This window comes from Pteronotus mesoamericanus, unplaced genomic scaffold (assembly GCF_021234165.1).
Source record: "Pteronotus mesoamericanus isolate MK-2021 breed Mesoamerican mustached bat unplaced genomic scaffold, CSHL_Meso_final scaffold_636, whole genome shotgun sequence".
Classification (NCBI taxonomy): Eukaryota; Metazoa; Chordata; class Mammalia; order Chiroptera; family Mormoopidae; genus Pteronotus; species Pteronotus mesoamericanus.
Genome location: NW_026555324.1, coordinates 26,953 through 50,560, shown reverse-complemented (window position 1 = coordinate 50,560; position 23,608 = coordinate 26,953). Strand labels below are relative to the sequence as shown.

At 54.8% G+C, this 23,608-nt stretch overlaps 1 protein-coding gene across 2 annotated transcripts in view; it reads right to left on the bottom strand.

Annotated features, from left to right (window-relative positions):
* Positions 1–23,608, bottom strand: part of KDM4B (lysine demethylase 4B) — a 115,122-nt gene that overhangs the window by 70,806 nt on the left and 20,708 nt on the right. Inside the window, exons 1-5 of one of the 2 annotated variants that reach the window (XM_054562164.1) lie at positions 22,361–22,415; positions 22,113–22,278; positions 16,496–16,671; positions 15,289–15,403; positions 12,631–12,824 (exon numbers count right to left, since the gene is read on the bottom strand). In XM_054562164.1, the coding sequence (XP_054418139.1) occupies positions 12,631–12,824; positions 15,289–15,403; positions 16,496–16,671; positions 22,113–22,253 (626 nt within the window). In that variant the 5' untranslated portion in view covers positions 22,254–22,278; positions 22,361–22,415. Of the gene's footprint in view, positions 1–12,630; positions 12,825–15,288; positions 15,404–16,495; positions 16,672–22,112; positions 22,279–22,360; positions 22,416–23,608 lie in introns of those variants that run through there. The other variant, XM_054562165.1, reaches the window with a different exon arrangement.

Sequence of the window (23,608 nt, the reverse complement as noted above, 5' to 3'; positions counted from 1 at the left end):
CTCGCAGGGAAGCCGCTGAACAAGGGCCATTAGCATGTCTCATCCTGGCAGCACGGCCACCTCTGGCCTCATCCTGAGCCTGCCCCACAACGTCCCGACACGACCAGGGCTCCCATCTGCTGCTGGTGCGCGACATGAGAGGAGTACATTCATGGCCAGATTTGTAAGCAAAGCTCATGCAGACTCCCCTACCCAGAGACTCACAGGAATCTCCCTCTGGGGAGCTGAAATCTGCTGGCAGGAACCTTGCCATGGAAACCAGACCCTGCAAACAGAACCCAAATCGCTCAAGGCTCAGCTGGAGTGACAGGTGTGGGGATAAGCAACTCTAGGCCAGGATACCCTCTTTTTCTGCAGCAGAAAGCCCCTCACCACCACCCCTGCAAGCAGCCACAGACCAGCCCCCTGCCCCCGCCCCCACAAACAGTTTGAATCAGCTCCTAATCTAAACCCTGCTCGTGGGCGGATCTCCAGATCGACATTTCAAACAGAAGGACCAACAGTTTCTAGAGTGGTGGGTGGGGAAAGGCTTCTGGCTTCTTGTCTGGAGTACTCCAGCCCAGAACCAGGAACACGGGGGCCAGAGGGCTTCCTTGGCTCCAGCTGCCCTAAAGCAAAAATCCTGCAGCTTTACAATAGTGCCAGCCAGTGCAGAATGTCGCTGGGCCAACTTTAAAGCACCTACTTTGAACAAAAGACTCTAAATGAAAGGCCATCTGCTCCTGCCAAAGCCAGCCAGCAGGGCTATGCAACAGCCAGTGATGCCTGCAGCCGCAGCCACGAGTGGCAGACAGACAGGAGATGATCATACCCGAGTGGGGTGGGCTGGCAACTAGGCAGCAGGGCCAACCTGCCCTGTCCACCCCACCCAGGCCCTGGACCCTCCCTCCCATGCTAACTCCCTCCTAGCCAGAGGAATCTTCCTGGAATGCCTCAGCGCAGTAGCTGCCCAAGCCAGAAACCTTCTAGACTCCCAGCTCCTGATGCAGCTGCCTACTCTCCAGCTGGGCCCCTCCTGGGATGCCTTGCCCTCTCTCCTCTTGCAGCCTCCCTGTCTCCATCTCAGGGGCTCCCAGGCTGCCAAGCACTGCCAGGCTTTGCCCTGCGGGGGGTTGGGCGGGGAGCCTGCAGGGGTAGGGCATGGGGTGGGGAGGGCTCAGTCACCCCATAGGCTCCTTTCCCACTTAGTGGTGTCTGTCCTCAGGTGAGTCCAGGGCTTGAGCAGACCCATCTCCTTTTATAACTGGGACACCACCTTTGTTAAGCACCCACCCCCTTTCCCTTATCCTCCTGGACACATGATCTGACTACATTTCCTGGCCTCCCACACTAACATGTGGCCGTGTAACTGAACAGCCAATGAGATGTGGGCAGAAGTGCTGGACGCTGCCTCCCAGGCCCGTCTGTCAAAGCTTCCTGAATACTCCCTCCCTCTTGCTCCACTGGCACACTTAGGCGCAGGGTAACCTGGAAGCCCTGTGTGGAAGGTGGCAGAGCCTACGTCAGCCTGGGGCCCCATATTCCTGCATCCACCCCTCCATCTCCCACAAGAACCAACCAGCTCTGATTTCAGCTACAGGGATTTGGTTCAGCAATCATTTTAGGAACACTGTAAGAAAAGGGTCCTTCTCTCCAGAACTTCAAGTTTGGACCAACTTTGCCAGCTAGGGCACACTCTGTCCCCAAAGCTGGGCAACTGCCTGGTTAGAACCTGTCACCGTTCCTGATTGGAAGGACATTGCTTTGAGGGACAGGGCGAAGCAGTGGTTAGAAATGCAAGCTGGGCCAATGGCCTATTTTACGCCGTAGTGCCACTACTTCTGAGCTAGTGTCTCTACATCACCTATGATGGAGGATGGCATGGGGCCACAGAGATGCACAAGGAGTCACTCCAAGCACTGCCTGGCATGCAGGAAGCACCACAAGAGGCCACTAGTATCGTTATTTCTCATCACATGATCATGTGTTGATAGATAATGGACTTGTTACACAGCGGCAGGTAAAAGATGACTCGTCGTTTGCAACAGCCACAAACTGGAAACAACCCAAGTGTCCATCCACAGTGAACACATAAACAGATGGGGAAAAGTCAAACAATGGAAAATTTTACAGCCATGAAAGTGAATAAATTATTACCACATGTAACAGGGATGAATGCAAGGTACAAATGAGTCCATCTAAATGAGGTTCAAATCCGACTAACATTCAACTGCTCAGGGACACAGACACATGCAGAACAGTGACACAGAGAAGCAATGGCACCAGCTCCATCCAAGTCAGGAGGGCAGTCGTCAGCTCTGGGTGGGGAGGAGCCCCAAAGGGAGGGGGCACCAGTGCAGGGGAGGGGAGATAGTGTTCTTCCTGACGTCATGAGGGTCACACGGGGCTGGCTGTAGAGCCATTCCATAAACAGTGCATAAATACGTATATTTTTGGTACATACGTATTTTGTATACTTTCTGTACCATGTTACGTTCTGTGATTAAAAAAGAGACTCCTGGCCCCTGGGGCTCACACACCTGTTCCCAGTTACTCCAACATTCCTCTCAGTGAGAGAGTTTTGCTGTTAAAATTAAGGTCGCAAACGAGTAACCCGTAAAACAGAGATTACCCTGGGGGGCCTGACCTAAGCAGGTGAGCCCTTAAGAGGGGCGGGCCCTTCCTCAGTCCCAGGGGCCAAGGGTGAGAGGAATCCCCGAGGCTGCCCTGGAGCTGTAGGGGAACCCAAGAGCAGCCTCCAGGGCAGCAGGGTCCTCACCCTGCCCGCGGCCTGAATGAGCCCAGAAGCAGACCTTCCCCGGAGCTCCCAGGTAAGGGCGCAGCCCACCAATACCTCACTTCAGCCTCTGTACCCCCAGCTGAGGACCCAGCTGGCCTGTGCCTTGGCTCTGACCCACAGAAGTGTAAGCTAATCAACATGAGCCATAACTCTGGGCTGACTTATTACAGAGCACCAGGAAACTAAAACCGCCCCAACCGAGGAAAGGATAGAAGAAAGAGATAAAAAAATACCTGACAGAAGTGCGCTAGAAGGCTCACATCTCTCCAATCTGGGTCCTGGGCACAGGGCTGCTCTGTTAATTATTCTCTTCCCTAGTCTGATGTTGGAAGTTTTGTTTGTTTGTTTGTTTAAGAATCCACTTCAAAGAGAACAGCATAGAAAGGGGGTGAGAGCAACTTTACAATGAAGAAACCTGACCAAGACACTCAACCAGGGGATCAGGCCAGCCTCAACAGTGGTAAGTCACGGTGACACATGACCCCGGCGATAACGGGATGGAAAGGGGCCTTCACTGCGGGGTCTCCTCCCAGAACCCGTCACCCTGGTCTAACCGTGAGAAAAGCACCAGAGCAATGCCAGTTTAAGGGCTTTCCACAAAATTCCTTTTCAAAACTGTCAAGCTCACCAAAAACAAGGAGAGCCTGAGAAACTGTCACGGCCCACAGGGGCCCAAGGAGATGTGAGAGCTAAATATCACGTGGGGTCTTGAATTGGGTCCTTGGACAGAGAAAGGACATCAGGGAAAATAGAGGAAATCTGAATACAATATGGACTGTAGTTAGGGAAAATGTGTCAGTATTAGTTCATTAATTGTGACAAATGTACCAGGCTAGTGAAAGATAATACGGAAGCCAGGTGTGGGACATACGGGAAGTCTCTGGACTGTCATCCTCAGCTTTTCCTTACATCTAAAACAGTCTGGAAAGAAAAGTCTTCAAAAAGAGAGAGAGTACACCACCAAAACAGTGGGTAAATAGACAAGCTCGTAACAAACATCTAAGGAACAAGGAAACCACCTCACAGTTTGCATCAGGCACTCCTGGCCCCAGTCTGTCCTGGGACCTTCCACCCCAAACCAAAAGCCAATTTCCCAATTCTGTCAGCTGCAGTGACACCCAGATGCCCAGGCTCACAGCACAGCAACGCCTGCTCTGAAATATCGAAGCCCCGCCCCAGTCTTGCTGGCTCTGGAGGAGAGCACATGGCAAGATTTTTCCTTAGCAGACGGCTGACCTTCTTCAGCTTAACTGGATGCTAAAATCACTTTGCATTCCCTGAACAAACACCAACTGTGTCTGTTCCTGCCAGTGTGATGCGACACACAAGGAGCCAGCCCACAGGGACAGATGGCGCTGAAGAGCAGGAGCCCCTGGGTGTGCACCCCCAAACACGCTGGGTTTCCTGGTGTGGCACAGGACGCATGTTCTCACATGATCACCTCCAGCCTTGGCCAGGCATCTAAGAGTCTAGTGTGGCAAAGGCTGGCGGGAAACAAGTCGGGCGAATGGGAGGATCTGTGATTAAAACCACATGGTGTCACGCTGTGCACAATTCTCTGGAACTCCCCTTTGCCATACCCACCATGGTGACGAACAACGCAATCCTAATCCCGGAGTCCGGTGGCACTTGACTGCCCCATGTGAGACTCGAAGGTCCCTCTGGTATCAGGAGTTCATTTTTCAAATGCCAGAAGCACCTCTCAGTTTTACATTTACTGCACTATCCTGACAAGCATTGAAAGCCATCTGAAAGCTGGAGGCATCGGAGCAATAGCGCGGCTCTGGCCAGCGTGAGGCTGAGGGCTGGATAAGGAGGGCTGGGAGGGGATCCTCCCTCCCCTAAGTGCCTGCGTGCACAGGCCCTCCTGGCCATTTTGTTAAACCACTTATGCTAGAGTTGTGCCATCATTGTGATCTCAAGTGCCAGGGCAAGAGGCTACAACACCCAACTAGAAACAAAAGCCCCAGCCTGGGTTCTCAGTGACCACGTGGGTGAGTGGGAGCACACACACACACACATATGTGCACACACTCATGCAACAGAGTGCACACTCACACACACTCCAGGACGACCAAGCACTGAGGACTGCCAGGGCCTAAGAGCATTCCAGGCTGCAGGACTTTCCGTTCTGAAGCTGGGAATGTCGCACGGGTCACCCTGACACACACGCAGGAGCCTTGGAGGTGGCCGTGGGCAAGCGGGTTAGGCACAAGTGGAATAAAGGATGACCATCTCTGATGCTGTGGCCACTGTTAGGGTCAGAAAAGAAGAGGCTGGAAAGGTGACCAAGGCGCTCCCTGAGCCTGCCTCTCCACAACCCCCCCTGCCTGGGCCCAGTGACCCACAGCTCCCCCGAACACGCTCACGTCTGCTCTCTGCTCTCGGAAAGAGGTTTCTGCTTTAAAATACTCTTTGTTGCTCTATCTCTCACCTTAGCTCAGGAGCTAGATTACCCCAGCGTGTTAATACGGTACAAACCAAGCCACCTTCTGATATCTTGGTGGGTCTTATCCATATCTGACCTCCCCAGGCACCACAGCCACACGAGCTCCATCCCAACACCCAGGGTGACTAACGGGAGGAGGGGCCATGTTTATCTTCATGCCTATCTGGTCTCGCATCTTGTACCAGTGATGGTGTAGTGCTGGAAAGCTAAGTTACTGACACCAATCTGTGAAGCTGTTAGGCTCCTACCAACATTGCACAGAGCCTTCCCCGCCACCATGAGGCCTTCTGGGATCTTGCCAGAGCAAGGTGGCTGGGAGGAGTTACCCTTGTTGCTGCAGGAGGGGCTGTGCCTGAGTCAACCCTGTTGACTGCCGCCCTGGAGTCTCAGAAGCCATGAAGCTGCACGTGGCCAGCCAGGCCTCCTCTAGGCACCAGCGTTCTCCACCAGAGGCCTGCAGGGCTGCTGCCTGGTCAGCTTCCCACAGCTCCATCACCCACTTCAGACTTCCCAGTCTGGCTCTCTGGTGACAAAGCAGAGGCCCTCACAGGGCCTAGGCCAGGCGCTGCGGTCCACCAGTGCCACCTACAGCCAGACTTGGGGAGTTGGTTGTAGACAGCCAGGTAGAAAGGAGGAGAGAAAGTAGGAAGGAGGAAGGGAGGAGGAAGGGAGAGAGGAGGAAGGAAGGGAGGGAGGTACCTGGCCCCTCTCCCCTTGGCTCACTGGGAGGGATTATTCAATGCTGCCAGAGGTGCAGCTGGGAAGAGAATTGATGCTGCTTCAGGCGGGCCCGCAGGGAGGTCCCTGAGGGCCAGGACAAGGGAAAGGGCGCAGCCCAGCAGCCCTGCCTCCCCACAAAGAGTCTTGCTCTGCTGGGACAACAAACCCATCAATCTTGGGCCAGGCCCATCCAGCCTCTTGCCCAGGCTGTAGAGAGAGAGCAGGTCACATGGGAGCCAGCCAGTGCATGCCTACTTCCTCCTTGTGCCCCAAGGCAGGGAGTCCATGTCCTCAAATGCACACGTGCACACAAGCTCAATGCACAGAGGACTGCCATGCAAACATGGATGCAATGCGCACACACATGCAATGCACGTGTGCACACACGCACAGATGTGCACACACGTATATACATGCACACTCGTGTGCGCACACGTGCCTCCAGAGAACCAAGAGCTGTGCCTGCTGGGAGCGCCCTGGCAGCAAAGGCTGCCCAATCCCCCTCCTGTGAAACTCCCCTGAGCAAAATGCCAAAGAAAAACTCTAAGTGTAGCTGAATCAAAGGGAAAAAAATTCTCCAAGCCCCTGGGAGCCTCAATTAGGCTTCTGAAAGGTCAGCGAAGGGGAAGAACTCTGAGACACTCTCCCAGACTCCCAGGCTCCCTTACCAGCATTCCCTCCACCAACCCTGCACAGAAGGATCAGCTCATGGTACCTTAGGACCATCCAAGAGCTAGCAAGGGCTCCATGCCCTTTGTGGAAGCACAATCAGACTCTCTCCCCTGTCCCCTTCTCAGGGACACTAACACGGGAGACATAGAAGACTGTATCCCAGGTAAGGAGGAAAGTGGGAGGGATGGAGGGGCTGGAGATGCCAGAGAAAGAACACTCAGGAAAACCTGCAGTACCACCCTCGTGGGATGCTGCAGAGTCTGGGGCCTGAAAGCCAAGGTCAAAGCCCGGAGGGCCAATCCCCAGAAGGAGGAGAGCATCTTCCACAGGGGCACACCCCTTTCTGCAGGGAGACAGGGATCTCCACCTCCTCCAAGAGCAAGTGGAACCAGAGGGAGTTTGGGAGGATGAGGAGGGATGGGGGGGTGGGGGGTGGCCCTGCCTAGACTGTGTTGATGCTCCTTCAGCTAAAATATACTTGTTTCGGCCTCAGTCACCCGAGAAGCTTTTTCTTACTCACAGCATTTAAAAAACAGGGAGGAAAAACAGCAACTGGACAGTTCTTCCTGCATCCCAGCCGTCACAGTGTAAAGCTCACAAGAGGCCCAGTGCCCAACGTGCAGCTTGCGGCTGCCCAGGGCCCTGGCTCCATGCCACTCCCCCATCCTGCCCACCACCGTGGGGGCCGCCAGCCTCTGCTCCTTGCAGCAGTCCTCGGCTCCTGCAGCTGAGCTCAGGGCCCAAGCCAGCCTCTGCCTCGCAGGCTGTCCTCTCCCAAGCCTGCTCTGTGAGTCAGGGGCCGCAGGGTACCGTGGGGCCTTTGCCAGCCCTCCCCCAGCAAGCAGGCACGCAGGGTGTGCCTCAAGGCACCTTCTGCTGCCCTGAGGGGCAGGCACGAACCACAGCAGGGCCAGGTGACTGACTCCTTGCAATGGCAGCAGTGTGTGCCATGGCACCCTACGCAGGCTGGCAGGCACTCTGCTCTCTGCTTCAGGGTGCTCAGCACACTCCAGATGGTCCAGACGTGCTCAGGGAGACAAGGGCTGACCACAGGCCAGTGCTCTCTAATTCCCAGCCCGGAACTCTTTCCTGGGGTCACATGGAAGCAGCAGGGAGGAAGGAGGTGGCAGGTGCTACATTTGGCGATACTGTTAGAAACACTGTTTAGTGCTGCGTCTGAGAAACAGTGTGAAACAACATGAGGTGGGTATGTCACACATGGAGCTGATGTTTCCAGTGATGGGCCTGGGAGCTGACCAGGCCTGAGGTCCACAGGGGCTGGACCAGCCGGCAGATGGCTGAGGGGAGGCCGTCGGACAATGTGGCCCTGAGACGGGCTGCGGGGCTATCATCTCTGGCTAAACCACCACCGCCCATGGGCTTCAAGGCAGGTATTTGGCCTGGGACAGCAGGCTCTATAGTGCACAAGCTCTGGACCCTGAGCCCTGGGATGCCCACCACCCAGGTCCTGCCCTGCAGGGCCCGCCCACCATATTGGCCTCAGTAACCAACCGGGCTGAGGGGCTACGGGAAAGCTGGGCAGTGGAAGGCCGGTCCTCGGGTGAGCACGAGTGCCAGTCTATTTTAAATCCCCACCTCAAAAGGATTCTGAAGCACTCAAATGCTTCAGATATTCTTAGCCTCGCTGCCAGAGAGCACCACGTAGTGCCAGCCTTTCGAAGCAAATTCTATGCTTTTATCGACACCAGGCTGTTCACGTCACTTTGACACACAAATCACACTACTGAAGTAGCAACAGACCCAGAAAGGCTTCATAAAACGCTGTAAACCTGAGGACGTCGACACTTTAAAAAAAAGTGCTACCGAAATACTCCAAAATGGTTGCAATTAAGCTACTGCAGACGCAAGCGGAGCAGTACACATATTAGGGAGACAGACGTGTGAATGCAATCTGCCAGGGAACATCCCCACTCCGAGAGCCTGAGGGAGGGGTGGGAGCAGGGCACACCCTCCTAGGGGGTTGCTAAGTGGCTCCCTGTGCCCTCAGCCCAGGGGCAAAAGGGCACCTCACCTGCCCGCCCAGGCTGGTGTCCATGTCAGCCCCATGACAGAGCACGACCAGGAGGACCAGCTCCCATAGAAACGGGACCTCCTCTGCACAACGGAAACCTCAGCGCACTGAGGCTCTGAGACGCTGAGGGGGCATTGTGGTCCCAGTACCCAGGTCTCCTGATCATCACCAAGCCCTTCTCTGTGTCAGGCCCTTGCTGGGAGCTGGACACAAAAGGGAGTCTGAGGGTCCTGCCCTTATGGGGCCCATGCTCTGGTGGGGAGACACTGCAACCAACACCCTGAATCCAACCCTGAGGAGAGAGCTGGAAGCATGCGCAGCACGACGACCAGGCTGAGCAGACCAGGCAGGATGCTGGGAGGAAGCCTGGCAGGGGAGGGAGGCAAGAGTCCTGCGGCTGGACCCCACACAGCCACATTTTGAGAAGCCCCTTTTCACTGGCCACACTCAGTTAGTATGAGAGACCCTCATGTGCAATCCCACTTCCTTTCAAGACCAGAAACCAGGCCAAGGTCAAGGTGCCTTCCAGAACATTCTTTCCCTCAGAGGACGTGCTGCTCTGTCCAGTGCTGGCCCTGCTGATGGCTTCTCCATTGCCCTCGGGAATCGGGTTGCAGGGAAGGGTGGAGGTAGGCTGGTGGCTGGACATAGGGGCCACCCCAAGCAAACCAGGGATGCAGCGTAGGACAGCAGGCGGCTGTCCTCAGGGGCCGCAGCCTGGAGAGCACTGAGTGCTGGCACGAGGAGGGGAGCACACAGAGCCAGCTGTCTTTCCTGCTGCGTCACCCAGGGAGGGGCCTGCTGTGCCCTCACATCCCCAGGGTCCCCTCCCATGGACAGCTCTTAGGGCCTTTCACTGTATTATCTCACACTTCACCACCCTCGAAGCCAGTGCCACCACCTTCCCACCACCCTCCCTCCCAGCCACTTTTCCGCGGCCCCCATCCTCTCCCGAGCAGCTGGCCTCCTTGCTGGGCTCCCTGACACCACTTGCTGCGCCAGTCTCCCTTTCCTGGCACCCTCACTGCCTGCCGCAGGGCCCCATGCCCCCAGAAGACACTTTGCCCACCCAGGGCCACATCTGACAGATTAACCTGCCCTTAGCCAGCATGTGCCAGGATTCAGCATTAACTCCCCCCCCACTTCCTCACTCATGCTCGCTCTCTCTCTCTCTCCCTCTCCCTCAGGAAAATGGGTTTTCTTTCCTTAAGGTCCCCCTGTCTGGCAGACTCCAACCAAAACCAGGCATCCTTGCAGGACTGAACACAGCAGAGGCAGTGTCCCCACTGCCCATCGACCTGCCCAGAAGAGTCCCTGCTCTCCTCCTACTGTGGCTCCCAAGGGGCCCTGGGATAATCACTGCCCAATGGGTTCTAAAAAGGTGGAGTCTAAAAAGGATGGAAGAACCTGGGAAATTTCCACAGCAGTGCAGGGAGCAAACGGTCTAGAAGGAAAGGCAGGGGCGCCATCTATGGGCCGTCAGGGGAACTGCATCCTGCCGAACTGGGACATGAGGCAGAGCACAGACCCTCAGGTACATGGCCAAGTCACTGGCCAACACCATGAGGTACCATCCAGGCCAGTGAGTGGGTCCAGCACACACATACTAACACACACACTCACACACATACATAGAAACACACACATAAACACACTAACACAGATATTCACATACACATGCATACATTCACACGCATAGAAGCACACACACACTCAAACAGACTCACACATACTCTCATACTCACACATGCACATGACCCAGCCTGTGGACTGCACGGGGAGGCAGAAGGATGCTCTGGGCACTCCGCCTGCGTGGCTCACAAAGAGTATGCTGACAGCTGGGAGGGGGCAGGCAGGGCCCCCCGGGGAGAGGCAGATCCACTCACCCCACAAGCTGCGCTCCCAGGTCCCGCCCTTCTGCCCACAGGTGCGCACTTGGGGCAGCGCGCGGCCCCCTCTCCACCCGGCCTGGGCTAGGGCCTCCACGGAGTCACAGCCTGGCCTCGCCATGAAGAGAGGAGGGGCGGGGTGGCTACCCTGGCACTGGGACCTCCTGGGCACTGGGACAGTGCCACTGACCAGGAAACACTTCTACCTGAGTGCTCAGAACCATGCTCATGGCCATGAGACTCAGGCCTTCATGCAAAAGCCAACTGGCTGATCTCTCTCCAAATTTATTCCCAAAAAGCAAACACCCACTGGCCAAGAGGTTTTGATGATCAAAGGCTAATGCAAAGCCACAGACTGCCACCAAAGGAGGGAAGTGGACTGAAAACAAGAAGCTTATGGAACTGTACCGGGATCCCCGAAAATGCTCAAAGTAGCACAGCTCAAAAGCCAGAGGGCCCAGATCTGGCAAGATAATGGCCCCACAGACATCCCCGTCCTAGTCCTGGGGCCTGTGGAAATGACACCTCACATAGCAAAAGAGACTTTTGCAGATAGATTAAGGACCCTAGAATGGGGGTGAAGCTGTGTTACTTAGGGTGGGGGTCCAGTGTCACTGCAAGGTCCTCATAAGAGGGAGACAGAAGGGTTAGAGTCGCAGGGATAGAAGAGGCTGCACTGCTGGCTGTGAGGGAGGAGGAAGGGGCCATGAGCCCGGGATGCGGTGCCTCTAGAAGCTGGAAAAACCTGGATTCTCCTGTGGAGCCTCCAGAAGAAACAGCCCTGCCCATACCCGTGCATTAGCCCTGTGACACTCCCAAACTCCAGGACATGAGAAAATAAATGTGCATTGTGTTAAGGCTTGTGGCCATTTTTTGCAGTAACTCTAGGACGGTCACACAAATGCCCCCGCCATGTCCATGTCCAATGCCTCCCTGTCCTGCCCCATCTGTCTGGGTGGGAACTGCTTTGTTCACACGAGAGCCGAGGAGAGCACGGTCACACAGCCAAGGGCAGAACAGGAAGGCCTGGCTTCCCACTTGAAATCTCCTGGCTGCTGGGCCCTCTGCTCGGAGCTCCTGCTCCTGCTCCACTCAGCAAAGGGCTCCAGGAGGTCCAGTAACATACAGGGGATGAAGTGTCCGTGGGTACCGGCTCCGCTAAGGTAAGGGGTGCCTTGGCCAGGGCATGCCTGCGACCCAGCTGTGTTGTGTCCCCGTGACCCCATCCCCAACTGCCCCGAACTCACTTGGTTGAGATCCTGAGTGCCATGATCTGTTCCCGGGCCTCCTGCTTCCCCTGCCACCCCCCGAGCATCAGAGATTATTGTGACAACAGAACCTTCTAAGACAGCAAGGGAGAGGCAAGGGGATGCAAAGCCCTAGTTCAGAAGCCCCTGCTAGAAACAACAGTGAACAAACAGAGGGCAGCTGCCACCTGGCCTGCCAGCAGAAGCTGAATGAGAGGTGAGTGTTCAGGGTTCAGCTCAGAGATTCTGGAACACAGAATGCACTGGACATCTGACCCAGCCTGCAGGATCCCCCTGTCTGGCACCTGCAAACCAGCGGGTACACCAAGGCAGCAGGCGCCTACTGCTAACCTGACCCCCAATCCGAAGGCCAAGAGAAAGGCCAGGGGAGACTCAGTACTTAAAGCCTCCCAGTGCTCAGGCCCGTGGCCCAGGAGAGCCCGCAACACAACAGCCACGCGCCTGACTCGGCCTGGGGAGGCGCTGAGGGAGGTGAGCACCAGCCGCTGCTCAGTGGGAGGCTCTCCAGCTGCAAACCCCAAGCTCCATGAATTGGGAAGCTCATTTCTGAGGGGCACATATCCCTCATCCCCAAACTGCTGGGTAAACCAAAGCTGCCCTAAAGCCAGAGGGGTCAGGGCCAGCAGATCTTGAGCTACCAGAGCTCCAACCCTGGCCCACCTTGCCTGAGAGCCCGGCCCCAGAGAGCCATCCAGAAGGCACCCCCATGCCTGCCTTACCCCAGAGGGGCCTGTGCCCTGCCCTCCCCATGCCCTTGGCCCTGCGGGCAGCAAGGACCCTCCTCCCTGAGGCGCAGGTCGAGCTGCTGGCTGGACGCTCACCATGACTTGGGCTCCCCAAAGTGCAGGTAGTTGATGCTGTACAGGTCCATGTCCTCCGTGTGCCAGGCAAAGGTGGTCTTCCACATGCCGAAGTACAGGTAGGGGGTGTTGACGCCCTCAATGATGGTGCCACACTCGCGTTCCACCATGTCCAGGATGGTCCGAAGGTTCCCGATGTTCCACTGTGCCACATCCTGTGGGGCAGCGAGCGCACAGTCAGTGTGGGGCCATCCCTGGGGCACCTGGGCCCCGCCCCGGTCCCCAGGCACTGGTGGGAGAAAGGGAAGTGTCGTTCCCTCTGAGCTTCCAGCTGCGGTATTGACTCCCATGAGAGCCCAGGAGCCAGCCAGCAGCGCCAAACCTGCCCACTCTAGAGCCTCACCCACCCCGGCATCCCAAACCCACCCTGGGCTGCTCACACCCCGCAGACGCCAACCAACTGCCCTGTGTCAGGCAGTCAGGCAGAGCTTTCTCTGGGTTCCATGCTGAGCTATGTGTTAATCTTGGCAGTAAAGACTGCAGTTTGGTCATGAGTAAGTAATGCGCCTCAAAGTCAATGATACAGAAGGAGGAAGACAATTGCCGGGCGGGGCCAGGCCGGCTAAGGTGCCTGAGAGCCCTTCTGACGCCTCCCTGCGCAACAGAGGGAGATGGTTCTCAGAACCAGGCAAATGAGGCTAGAATCTTCCCCTACCAGTCTCATCTATTCTTAATGCCACAAGCAAACAAACCGTGTCTTGTCGTAAGAGCTCATAAAATGCGCTTTAATCAACTTCCATTCCCTAGAGAATCCTCCAAGCCTGCTGAGTTGCTGAGTGAACACCAGCATTCTTCCCGGCCCAACCCACCCTGCGCCACCCGCTGCTGTCCGCATTACAGGCCCTTAATGTCCAGACCAGTGGCTGGTCTCTGCAAGGTGAGCCCTGGCAGAAGCCCAGGACCTGGGGCGGGGGCAGCGACCAGCCCTCTCAGGATAAGAAAGGAAAGCCCAAGGGTGCCTTGAATAGAAGCTGCCCAAGGTCAGGGCACATCAAAAACAGGTTGCCTCCCTAAAGTCCTGTCCGACTGACTCACTCACTGTCCAGCCCACATGTGCACAACGCAGCCACAGGCAGGGGACCTGGAGGCAGTAATTCATCATGTGACCAGGGCAAGTCATTTCTCTGCTCTGAGCCTAAGCTTCCCCATCTGTAAAAGGAGACTGTTGCACTAGGTCGGGCATGGGACACACAGGGCCCCAAATGCCTTTAGGAGCCAGAGGGTGCAGGTGTTGCCCGTGATCTCAGCACAGTCCTTCACGGGGCCATCGCTGTGCCTGGCTGCAGGTGGCGCACGAGCGCACACCTAGGGATTCTCACTGGATGAGGATCTAATTTTTGAATTTTTATTTGAAAACAGCACCACAGGGTCTTCAAGAGAATTAGAAGACAAGCCATAGACTAAGGGAAAATACTTACAAAAAGTATTTTCTGATAAAGGGCGGTTATCCAAAATATATAAAGAACTCTTAAAACTCAGTAAGAAATACACAACCCATTTAAAAATGAGTCAAAAACCTGAACCTCACCAAGGAAGATGCACTAATGACAAATAAACACATCAACAGATGCTATACCTCGTATGTCATCAGGCAAATGCAAATTAAAACCACAGTGAGCTACCACTACACGCCTATCAGAATGGCCAAAATCCAGAGCACTGACCACACCAAATGCCGGTGAGGACGTGGGGCAACAGGAACTCTCACTCACTGTTGGTGGAGGGGAGCCCGATGCAGCCCCTCTGGGTAAAATAAAATGCCAGCCAGTGACACATGTGGGGACCCACGTGGTAGGCCCATTTTTTCCAATATCTTTTGGGAGTCACAAGCCCCGCCTGTTCTAACAGGCTCCTCTCTGGGCATCCAGGAGGATCCCCACCCTTCCCAGGAGGGGGTGCTATTCCCACCCAAGAACAGGACTCAGGTGGCGCCCACCAGCTGCCCTCATGGTGAGTATGGGCTGAGTGGATGAAAGAGTGTCCTGGTAAGAGACGACGTTCAGAGTGACAACCTAAAGTGAGGGCTACAGATGGGGACAAAGAGGGCCATCCCAGAATGTAGAAAAGGCCAGTTTTTAGCCCAGGGTGCCCCATGCAGAACACCCCCAGGAAAGAGCAAGGCTCAGTGACTGGAATTAACCCCAGGACATCCATCCCAGGGTTACCTGAGGTCCCATAAATATAAATAACTGTTTCCTAAAACAATACAGCTCCCCACTCAAACCTCTGTCTGCCTAACCCAGCACCTCTCTGGGCCTCTGCATCACGCCACCAGAATCCGGCCTATGTCCTTGGACAGGCCCCCTCTGTTGTCTGGGTGTCCCCAGAGCCCCCTGAGAACTTGGGGCTCCTAGAATTCTAAGGGTGGCAGATCAGGGCAGACACGGCTCAACAACATGGTAGGAAAGATTTTGCAAGTCAGAAAAACCACAGGATCCCTTCTTCATTCATTCTAAGACTAGGCACATAGCTGTAACTGATGCCCAAACAAAAAGCCCAGCTAGGCTTCTGCGTCATTTTAACTTTCGTTTTCAATTCCACTTCCATTCACACCTCCACCTCCACCATGGAAACCGAGTTCCTCATTCTCCCCAGAACCTCCTGGACTTGGGAACTTACGTCATCGTACAAGGAGCCGCTGATGTCAGCTCCGTAGATGGGAGAGACGAAGGTGAGGTTCTTCCAGTACTTGCGTTCCAGGTCATCGAAGTCCTGGTGCCGGGGAGTGCAGTATCTGTGAGCAAACAGCACACCAAAAATGGGGGGCTCTGGTCATGTGCCTGATGCTCACAGCCGAGCTAGGCCCAGGGCATCTGCTGGATACACCGAGGGACAGGGTCTGCCCAGACCACCCATTGTCACCACCGAAGGGCACAGCCCCAGAGAACACAAATGGGGTTCCATAGCTGCTGGGACAGCATTTATTCCAGAGGGCGTGTACAGGATGGGCAGGCGGCCCTGCCTGGAATGATGCCCACTCATCCCATCTCACGAGCTAGCCAGGTCTGTGGCATCCAAGTCACAATGCGCACCAGGGGCAGCCGGAGCAGGTGGACGGGCACAGGCTCTATTGGTTCTCATCATCGCACTGCTCTGCAAGTACTGAGAGTATCAATTATGAGCCAGGCACTGTCCTGGGCGCCAGGGACAGCATGTGAGCGCGTGGATGACACCATGCCCTCAAAGGACACTTATGTTTGAGAGCAGAGGCAGTGCTAGAAATGCACGGATGATTTCAGAGAGCCAGGGGGCTGGGAGTAACAGAACAGGAAGGAGAAAACAGGGTGGTGTGCCCATGAGTGCACCGTGTATGCACTGTGAATGCTCACGAGGGCACCCATGAGCGCATGGGATGTACTTGTGTGCGCCCATGCAGGCACCCTGCAAGTCAGGAAGCAGCACGCAGGGATGCATGTCAGAGAGCCCCTCTCTGAGAAGGCACCATCAGAACCGAGACATGGCAGGCTGTGGGGGACGCACTCCAGGGACAGGGGACAAGGGCGAGCCCCCAGAGGGCAGTGCTCAGCGGAGAGTGGTGAAGGCAGCATGAGGTAGACAGGTGGCCACGGGCTGGGGAGGGTCTGGATTTTGCTGTCTTGAAATCAGGGAGCTCTGAACATGAGGTGCCAAGATACACCCGGGGCACCAGGAGCACACGGTATGCGCCTTGTGCGGGCCTGCGTGTACCCTACCATCTCGGCACTCTCAGAGCCCCTGGTGGACTGGGCCCTGCAGATCAGGGGGGTGGAAGCCTTCATGTGGCTCCACCGCAAAGCCAGGGTTTCAGGGGGCCCACACTACACCCGCCTGGGTCCCAGGTGCATACTTCTCGCTGTTGGCCAGGCGGCGGTACTCCCCAACCGTCATGGCTTTCTTCTGGATGTTGTACTGCGTGAAGAGGCCTGACTGGCCTGTCACTACCTGCTGGATGGGGGCTGGGATGACCACATCATCGATGTCATCGTACGTCTGCCGTGGCTTCCACTCCTTTGGAGGGATGATCTGTAAAACCGAGGGGGAAGTCAGCAGCACCTCCAGACAGGCATACTCACTCAGGACAGGGGAACGAGCAGAGGACACACTGCCCACTCCTGGGAGACCAGCAGCCACTACCTGGGAAGCACCCGGGACTGCCTTTATCAAGTACCCAAAGGATCTTGTGCCAACAACGTGGGCAGCACCTGCTGCATTTGAAGTTCTTTCAAAACCTTTGTCACTAGAGGGCAGGGTCACCGCACCCTTCTGCTTCAGAAAGGAGTAGGGTGTGCCCAACACTCATTCTACGAACCCGCTCCAGTGAGACCTTCTAGGGGGTACTCAAAGCTCTAGATGCAGGGAGGCAAAACATGGGGAAACAGAGATCCACCAGGGTCTTACACTGCATGGAAGAGGGCAGATGACAGGTACTAGTTGAAGATAAGGAAACTCTGTGGAAAGGTAACCAGTTGTAAGTACTAAGACTATAAAATAAAGAAAGGCTGGGTAAGAATCCCACAGGCATAGGGGAGGTTTACAATTCAAAATGGGAGGAGACCTGGGGTGGGGGTGTCACCTTTGAGAAATGGCACAGATATTTCATGGAAGTAGATCCAATAGGCAACCACCAGGCGCTGACCCTAAGTAGATGGCAGCTCTCCTGCCCCCCTCCCTTCTCTGCTCTTCCCCGCAAGGGACACTCAGGGCTGGCACAAAGAGCTTAGTGTCGGGGCACTAGGTCTGGGCACATCCTGAGCAAGCACTGGGCTGGGTTCGCTTAGGCTCAGGAATCCACTCCCAGCCCCTTCACCCTCCTGGTCAGGGGCAACTTCAGGGCTGGACAGAGGCCTCCTGAGGGCCAGGCACACTTCTGTGCAAGCCCCACAAGGCCAGCTGGGGCGAGTCTCTTCCAGTCCTGGGTGGGTGTTTGCAAGCTTCACGTCTCCTTGCAGGGTGCTCAGCAGGCCACCCAGCAGCTCTGGGAAAAGGAACTAGCCCAATCCATTTTCAAAGCATCCGCCATAAACTCTGGAGAGGCTGAACCCTCACCCTGCTTGGAGCCAATGAAGGACAAACACCACACTGATGCCCAAGTTTGCCAACAACTTAAGGAAGGGCTGAAACCCATTTACCATCCCCAAAGATTCTGCTATCAAACCTAACACATCAGTGGAAGAAAATGTTTTGCTTGGCAGTAAAAACACTTATTCTCCAGCTACCTGTTAAAAAGAGGAAGGTGCTGCGTCCCCTGTCAGCACATACAAGTTTTCTTATAAAATACAAAAAAATAACAACAGAGCAATAAGAGGAAATCAGCTGGTCTCACCAGGGGACACTGGGTGACATCTGTGGTTATCATGACTGGGGTGCTCCTAGCATCGAGTAGGTGGGGGCCAGGGGTGCTGCTCAGTGCCCCACAATGACCAGGATGGCTCCCCACAGGGAGGGACCCAGCTCCGGCGTCAGGAGTGCTGAGGCTGGGACCCTAATATAGAGTTAAATGGGGATGAAGACACAACTCTTCAGTGAAGGCTCTTTCAAGGGACACCTTCTCTCTTGCTCTGTCAACTGCGGTCATGACTCAATAGATGCCAAGGGTGCACACTCATGTCTGGTACAAGACCATGTGACAAAAGGGTGCTGTCTGGAGTCAGCCTGGCAGCTGAAGGTTTTCTTAGATTTCAAGTGAGAAAGCTGGAGATTCAGATGCTAAACTAAAACATTCAACGCCGGAAACACAAAAAATAAGTAAGAGGGGCTGTGCCCCCTGGGATCTGAGATGCTCTTCTGTGAGGCAGGGACCGTGACCCTGATCAGCTTTTTAATTGCATTATTGATGTCTCCTCCTGAGAGAAAACCTGGGCCTCCTCCTGCAGGAAAGTGCCATGACCCTGGACAGGCTCCAGACCCACTTTGGTTCTACCAGAGGAAGTCTGTCCCTAATCCCAGTCTGGGGCAAGATGAACAAAAAATGTCACTCCCAAATTTCCCACTTTCAAACAAGAGCTCGGGGTGACATTGTTCATTTACGCTGTCCCTAACACACTGCTGTGCAAAGACACCTGAAAACCAGGAAGGGGCCTGCAGGCACATGCCCAACGACCGGTTTGCCTACGTGTGAACTACCCATCCCTGGACACATTCTAAGCAGGTTCTGAAAAGGCTGCTTGCAAGGAGGGCCACTTCCAGCTGGTCTGGAACCCGAATCTTCTGGAAAAATCCCTTAGTAGTGTATTGTGGCCTAGGGTCACGGCACTTTCCTGCAGGGCACTTACCCTCACATCTCTGTAAGATCGGATCTGAAAGGGGGATCCCAGGCAAAGGACATCTGATGGATGCAGCCTAAAGAACTTCTAGCATTCTGACTAATTCCATTAGGCTGCTAGGTACTGCCTTGGACTGACACTTGCTTGAAGCTCCTGGAGAGCAAGTCCAGCCAAAGTAAGGAGGAGCGGAAAGGCCACATACCTCAAATGAACGAGGCAACACCGAGCTGATGCCCAGGCGTGAGCTGTGTGGCAAAGCTAGGAGTCTGGGCAGCTAGAGCAGAAGGTGTGGGGGACCTTGCAAAAGGGCAGGAGTGAGGGGACAGTCTTTGCCCCCCAAAACCACTTGGTCCCAAAGCCACTCCACAGGGTGCAGGCCCGGCCTCTGAGGGCTGCCAGAGCACTGCCCAGCTGCAGAACTGCCCTCAAGGACACACCTGGGCACCAAGCACTGGGATCCCTCCCCAACTGGACCCCACGCTGGCGCATCGCCCCACCACCCGGAATCGTGCCCCTCCCTGGCTCCTCCTGTCCCAGCACTTCCCAAGCGGCCTCGGGAGATCTCCTAGCCCTGGCCTGCGGGGAGCAGAGGCCCAGTGGGCATGGCGCCCATGCATGTGCAGAGGGCCTGAGGAACACGACTAGGCTGTCCCACAACGCCAGGGTGGGACTCCCGCACCCCCAAAGCCGCTTCTAGCTGCAGCTCTGGCTCCACCTATGCCTGCTAAGAGCTCACCCCAACCAGCTCCACCGAGCCGCACAGGGCTTTTGAGAAAGGGACCAAATGCAGCTTCTATGAAAGGAAACCTCTACCTCCCCACAGGTATGCACACGCACATGGACACACACACAAAGGGCAGTCAAGGCTGATGAAGCCAGGGCAGGGGGTGGGCGGCGACAATCGGTGTCTACAGAGCTGACTCAGGATGGCAAGACATCATATCCCCTCTCCAAAGAGACTAGCAGCCCTGAGAGCCAAAGGCCCCCATTTAAAAGAAAAGGGAGGTGCCGAGGGAGGGAGTCCCTGCTTCCCTGGATCCACATGCTGTCCGTGCTGGTAGGGACAACTCATGTGCGTTGGTGTGACCTAACTGCCAGCAGGGTCACACAGAACCCACGCCTGCACCCCTAGACTGCCTCCCCCCACACTGGATTCAGAAAGAATTCCCACATACAAAGGTGACCATTAGTCAGAGAGAAGGCAGCAAATGAAATACCACTTCAGAGAGAAAAGAAACATGTAAAACAAAAGGCAGAGGGAAACAATACCCTGACAATACTTGCCCCACTAAAATCCCCAGTCCAAACAGTTCCCCATCGATCCAAATAAATTAGTGAAAAATTGGCCCGCTGGAATTAAAAGCCTAGAGGAGAGGTGACTGGGTTCAAAGGATGACGTAGAGGGGAAGGAAGGGCGGAAGAAATGACAGAGGTGCAAGGATAGCAGAGCACTGATGGGGTGGGATTTAAAGGTGTTCCCAATGGAAAAGTACAAGATACTAATTTGCTACAAGTCTCCTTACCTAAAGGATAATGTGAACCCAAAGGCAGATCGGCCAGATGTGTCCAGAGAAAAGTAGAACTAGGTCAATGACAGGAAACAAAGAAATGGACCCCACATCCCACCCCAACAGGCACCAGGACTCCGCTGGCTTCAAAATCGCCCCACCACTGGGGGCCTGCAACAGGCAGGACAGCAGGAACAGTGTCATCTGACAATTGACAACAGACTATGGATTTGTCAGCAGGCAGGAAAGCCCCAAATGGGCACTTCTGAACTTGCTAGAACCCCAGGTGCAGGGTTTCCACAGCACTTCTCATATGAGATGACAAACTTCAGGCAAGTAAGACACAGGCAGTGGTGAGCACTGGAGCCATTTCAAGGGAGAACGAAGCCACAATGACTGGTGGCCAGGGTTCCCAAACCAGATAAAAATGTCGTGATTTGTCTATATAATCTCATACACAATGAGCAAAATGCACGAGGGAAGGGGAGAGAAAGGCGCTGCAGGTACACTGTTTTCCTTCCTCCTGCAGCTGAGCTTGAAGGAACAGGGGTCGCCGAGAGAGGAAATGATATTAGTAACAAAACCAACCAAAACGGGCTGTGGGGGCAGCAAACTGCAGCTTGTGGTCTAAACCTCGTCTACTGCCCGCTTTTGTACAGCCTGCAAGCTAAGAATGTGTTACTTTTGTTTGGAGTTGTTTTTTTTAATGGTTGGGTAAATTTTTTTAAATAAGAATATTTCAGGACAAGTAAAAGTTCTGTGAAATGCACGTTTCAGCCTCCATAAATAGTTTAACTAATGCACAGCACGCCCGTTGGCTTACAAGTCATCTCAGGTGGCAGAGCTGAGTGGTGGCGACAGAGACTATCCAGCCCACAAAGTTGAAAATACTGCACGGCTCTCTAGAGAAGAGGGTTACCAACCTTCTGGTTTAAAGAACAGACAAGTAGGAATCTTAAATAAAGTGATCCTCACCCAGGAAGTAACAAGAAGAACCCTAAGCAAGCAAACAGGTATGAATCTTTCCAATCCTTCGGTGAGGAATGCCATGCAGGTTTATGTGAACATGAAGAAACACAATCATATATATTAGAAAGATACACAGGATGAGCTTGTGTGTCCCTGTCTGCCCTCACATGTGTACACTCGCACACACATATATATTTATACGTGTAATATGCCAAGGAAAGTGACATATGTTGGTAGCCATGTTGCTTCCAGGGACAGGAGCTGGGAGACTGGAGCTGGAGGAAGAAGACTCACTTGTCACTCTATGCCCTGCTGTACTGTTTGAATTTGCCTCCCATGTGCATTATGATCTCAAAAATAATAATAAATAAATGTGTTGTTTTATTGGGAATATAAAGGCAAAAACTCAGGCCTTCCTGGCATCAACTGCCCCGAAGCCTCCCCAGACTCTCAGCCTCCTTCTCCTCTGGGTGGGGTAAGTGGGCGCTGGGCTGGCTCGGTCCAGCTGTGTTCTGCCCCAGCCTGCCCACTCCTGCAGGGACAGTGGCTGTGCCAGTCATTTATGAGTTCCAGTGTCTAGTACAGAACCTGGCACAGGGAAAGCACCCTACTATGTTTGTAGATAAATGAGATCAGAGTGGTTTGGCGAACAGGTTAGTGGAAGCACCACCTTCAGACATGGACACACACAGAAAAGCTCTGCCAGGCCCAGGATGTCACCCACCTTGGCCAGGCCTGCCCGGTGGGCTCCCTGGGACTCAATGTAGGCCACGTATTTGTTGAAGTCCTTAAATTCTTCCATGGTTGGGCGAAATGTCATGATTTTACAACTCGGGTTCTGGGCCCCGTGATCCTCAGACCCCATGGCTGCAGCTGAGACTCCGCCACACCTGTGAGGGAAGACAGAGAGCATGAGCGTGGCAGCGCCACCACCAGTGGGTGCTCTGCCCCTGCAAACAGCATGAAAAATACCTGTGGCCCCAGGAAGCACCGCAGGGCAGAGAGGAGACTGGGAGCCGACTTCCTTGCTCTGCAATGGCACAAAATACCAAAATGACTTCAACTAATTAAAAACAGAGGTGTCCTAGTTCTAAAAGCCAACATGACAGTGGAAGCCAGAGCACTGATTTTAAGCTGATCCTGAGAAGTAAAAGTTTTTCTTATCGTGGACTCAAATCAATACATGTCCTTTGGAGCTGGACGTCCAGAGAGACGGCATCACGTGACAGGTTCTGGAAGGTAAGTAAGGTTGTACGGGAGCCTGCCTCCTTTGGAGGTTAGAGCCTGTGAGCAGGAGAGTGACAGCTGTAACTCCCCTGCTTATAGGCGGGGCCACCCAGAACAGCATGCAGGCCACTCCAGGACTAGCCTGGCTGCTGTCAGCGATCCTAGGCCCAGTGACCCTCGAGCAGCCCAAGGCAGGAATCTGGAACCAGGAAGGCAGAAGGCCTGGCCAGAATGACTCATTTCCTGCGATGACAAATGCTCCAAGGCACCCTCAGGTACAGCCATGCCTAGATACTTAGGCACAGAAGGGGAGAACGTGGCCAGGTCTGTGCACTCTAAGACTCACTGCTGGCACCTAAAGATAACAGGGGACCAGGGCTCCTCTCAGGGAGGAGACTGCAGGCTGGAACAGCCCCCTCATCTACTCAAAGTTAAGGAGACCCAGTGGGGTTGTCGGTGGCCCAATCTCAGCAGGAAGGGGTTCAGTGATGGATTCTGGAAGGGGTCTCTGCTGGCAGATTAAATTCTCCTGGTTTCAGAAGACTAGACCTCCTTCAGGATTTGGAAAAGGTCAGAATCCAAGTGAACACAGACCTGAGAGCTTGGAGAACAATTTAACCAAGTCCCCACCCCACCCCAAAGTGGTAATGAGAAAGCCAGGAAGCCCAATGTTTCCAGAAAAGGGAGAGCCAAGACGCAGTCATAGGCTTCCAAAATGTGCTCCCTGTGGCGGGCACTAGAGGGCAGCACCAGCCCAGGAACTGCAGCTGAGGCAGTTTCCCAGGGAAGGGATCTGGAGGCCGCAGGCTCACAGGCACCCTGTCCTGGTCCAGCCCCTAACACCCCATGTGATATCTGGGGCACATGAGGCTGGGGCCAGGGGGGCAGCAGCTAAAGTCCCCTTCTGAGGGTCATACTCTTAGCTGGCTGGCTAATGAGGGCCCCCAAGGATCCTGACATACACAGCGTGGGGTGGCAGAGGGGTCACTGCTT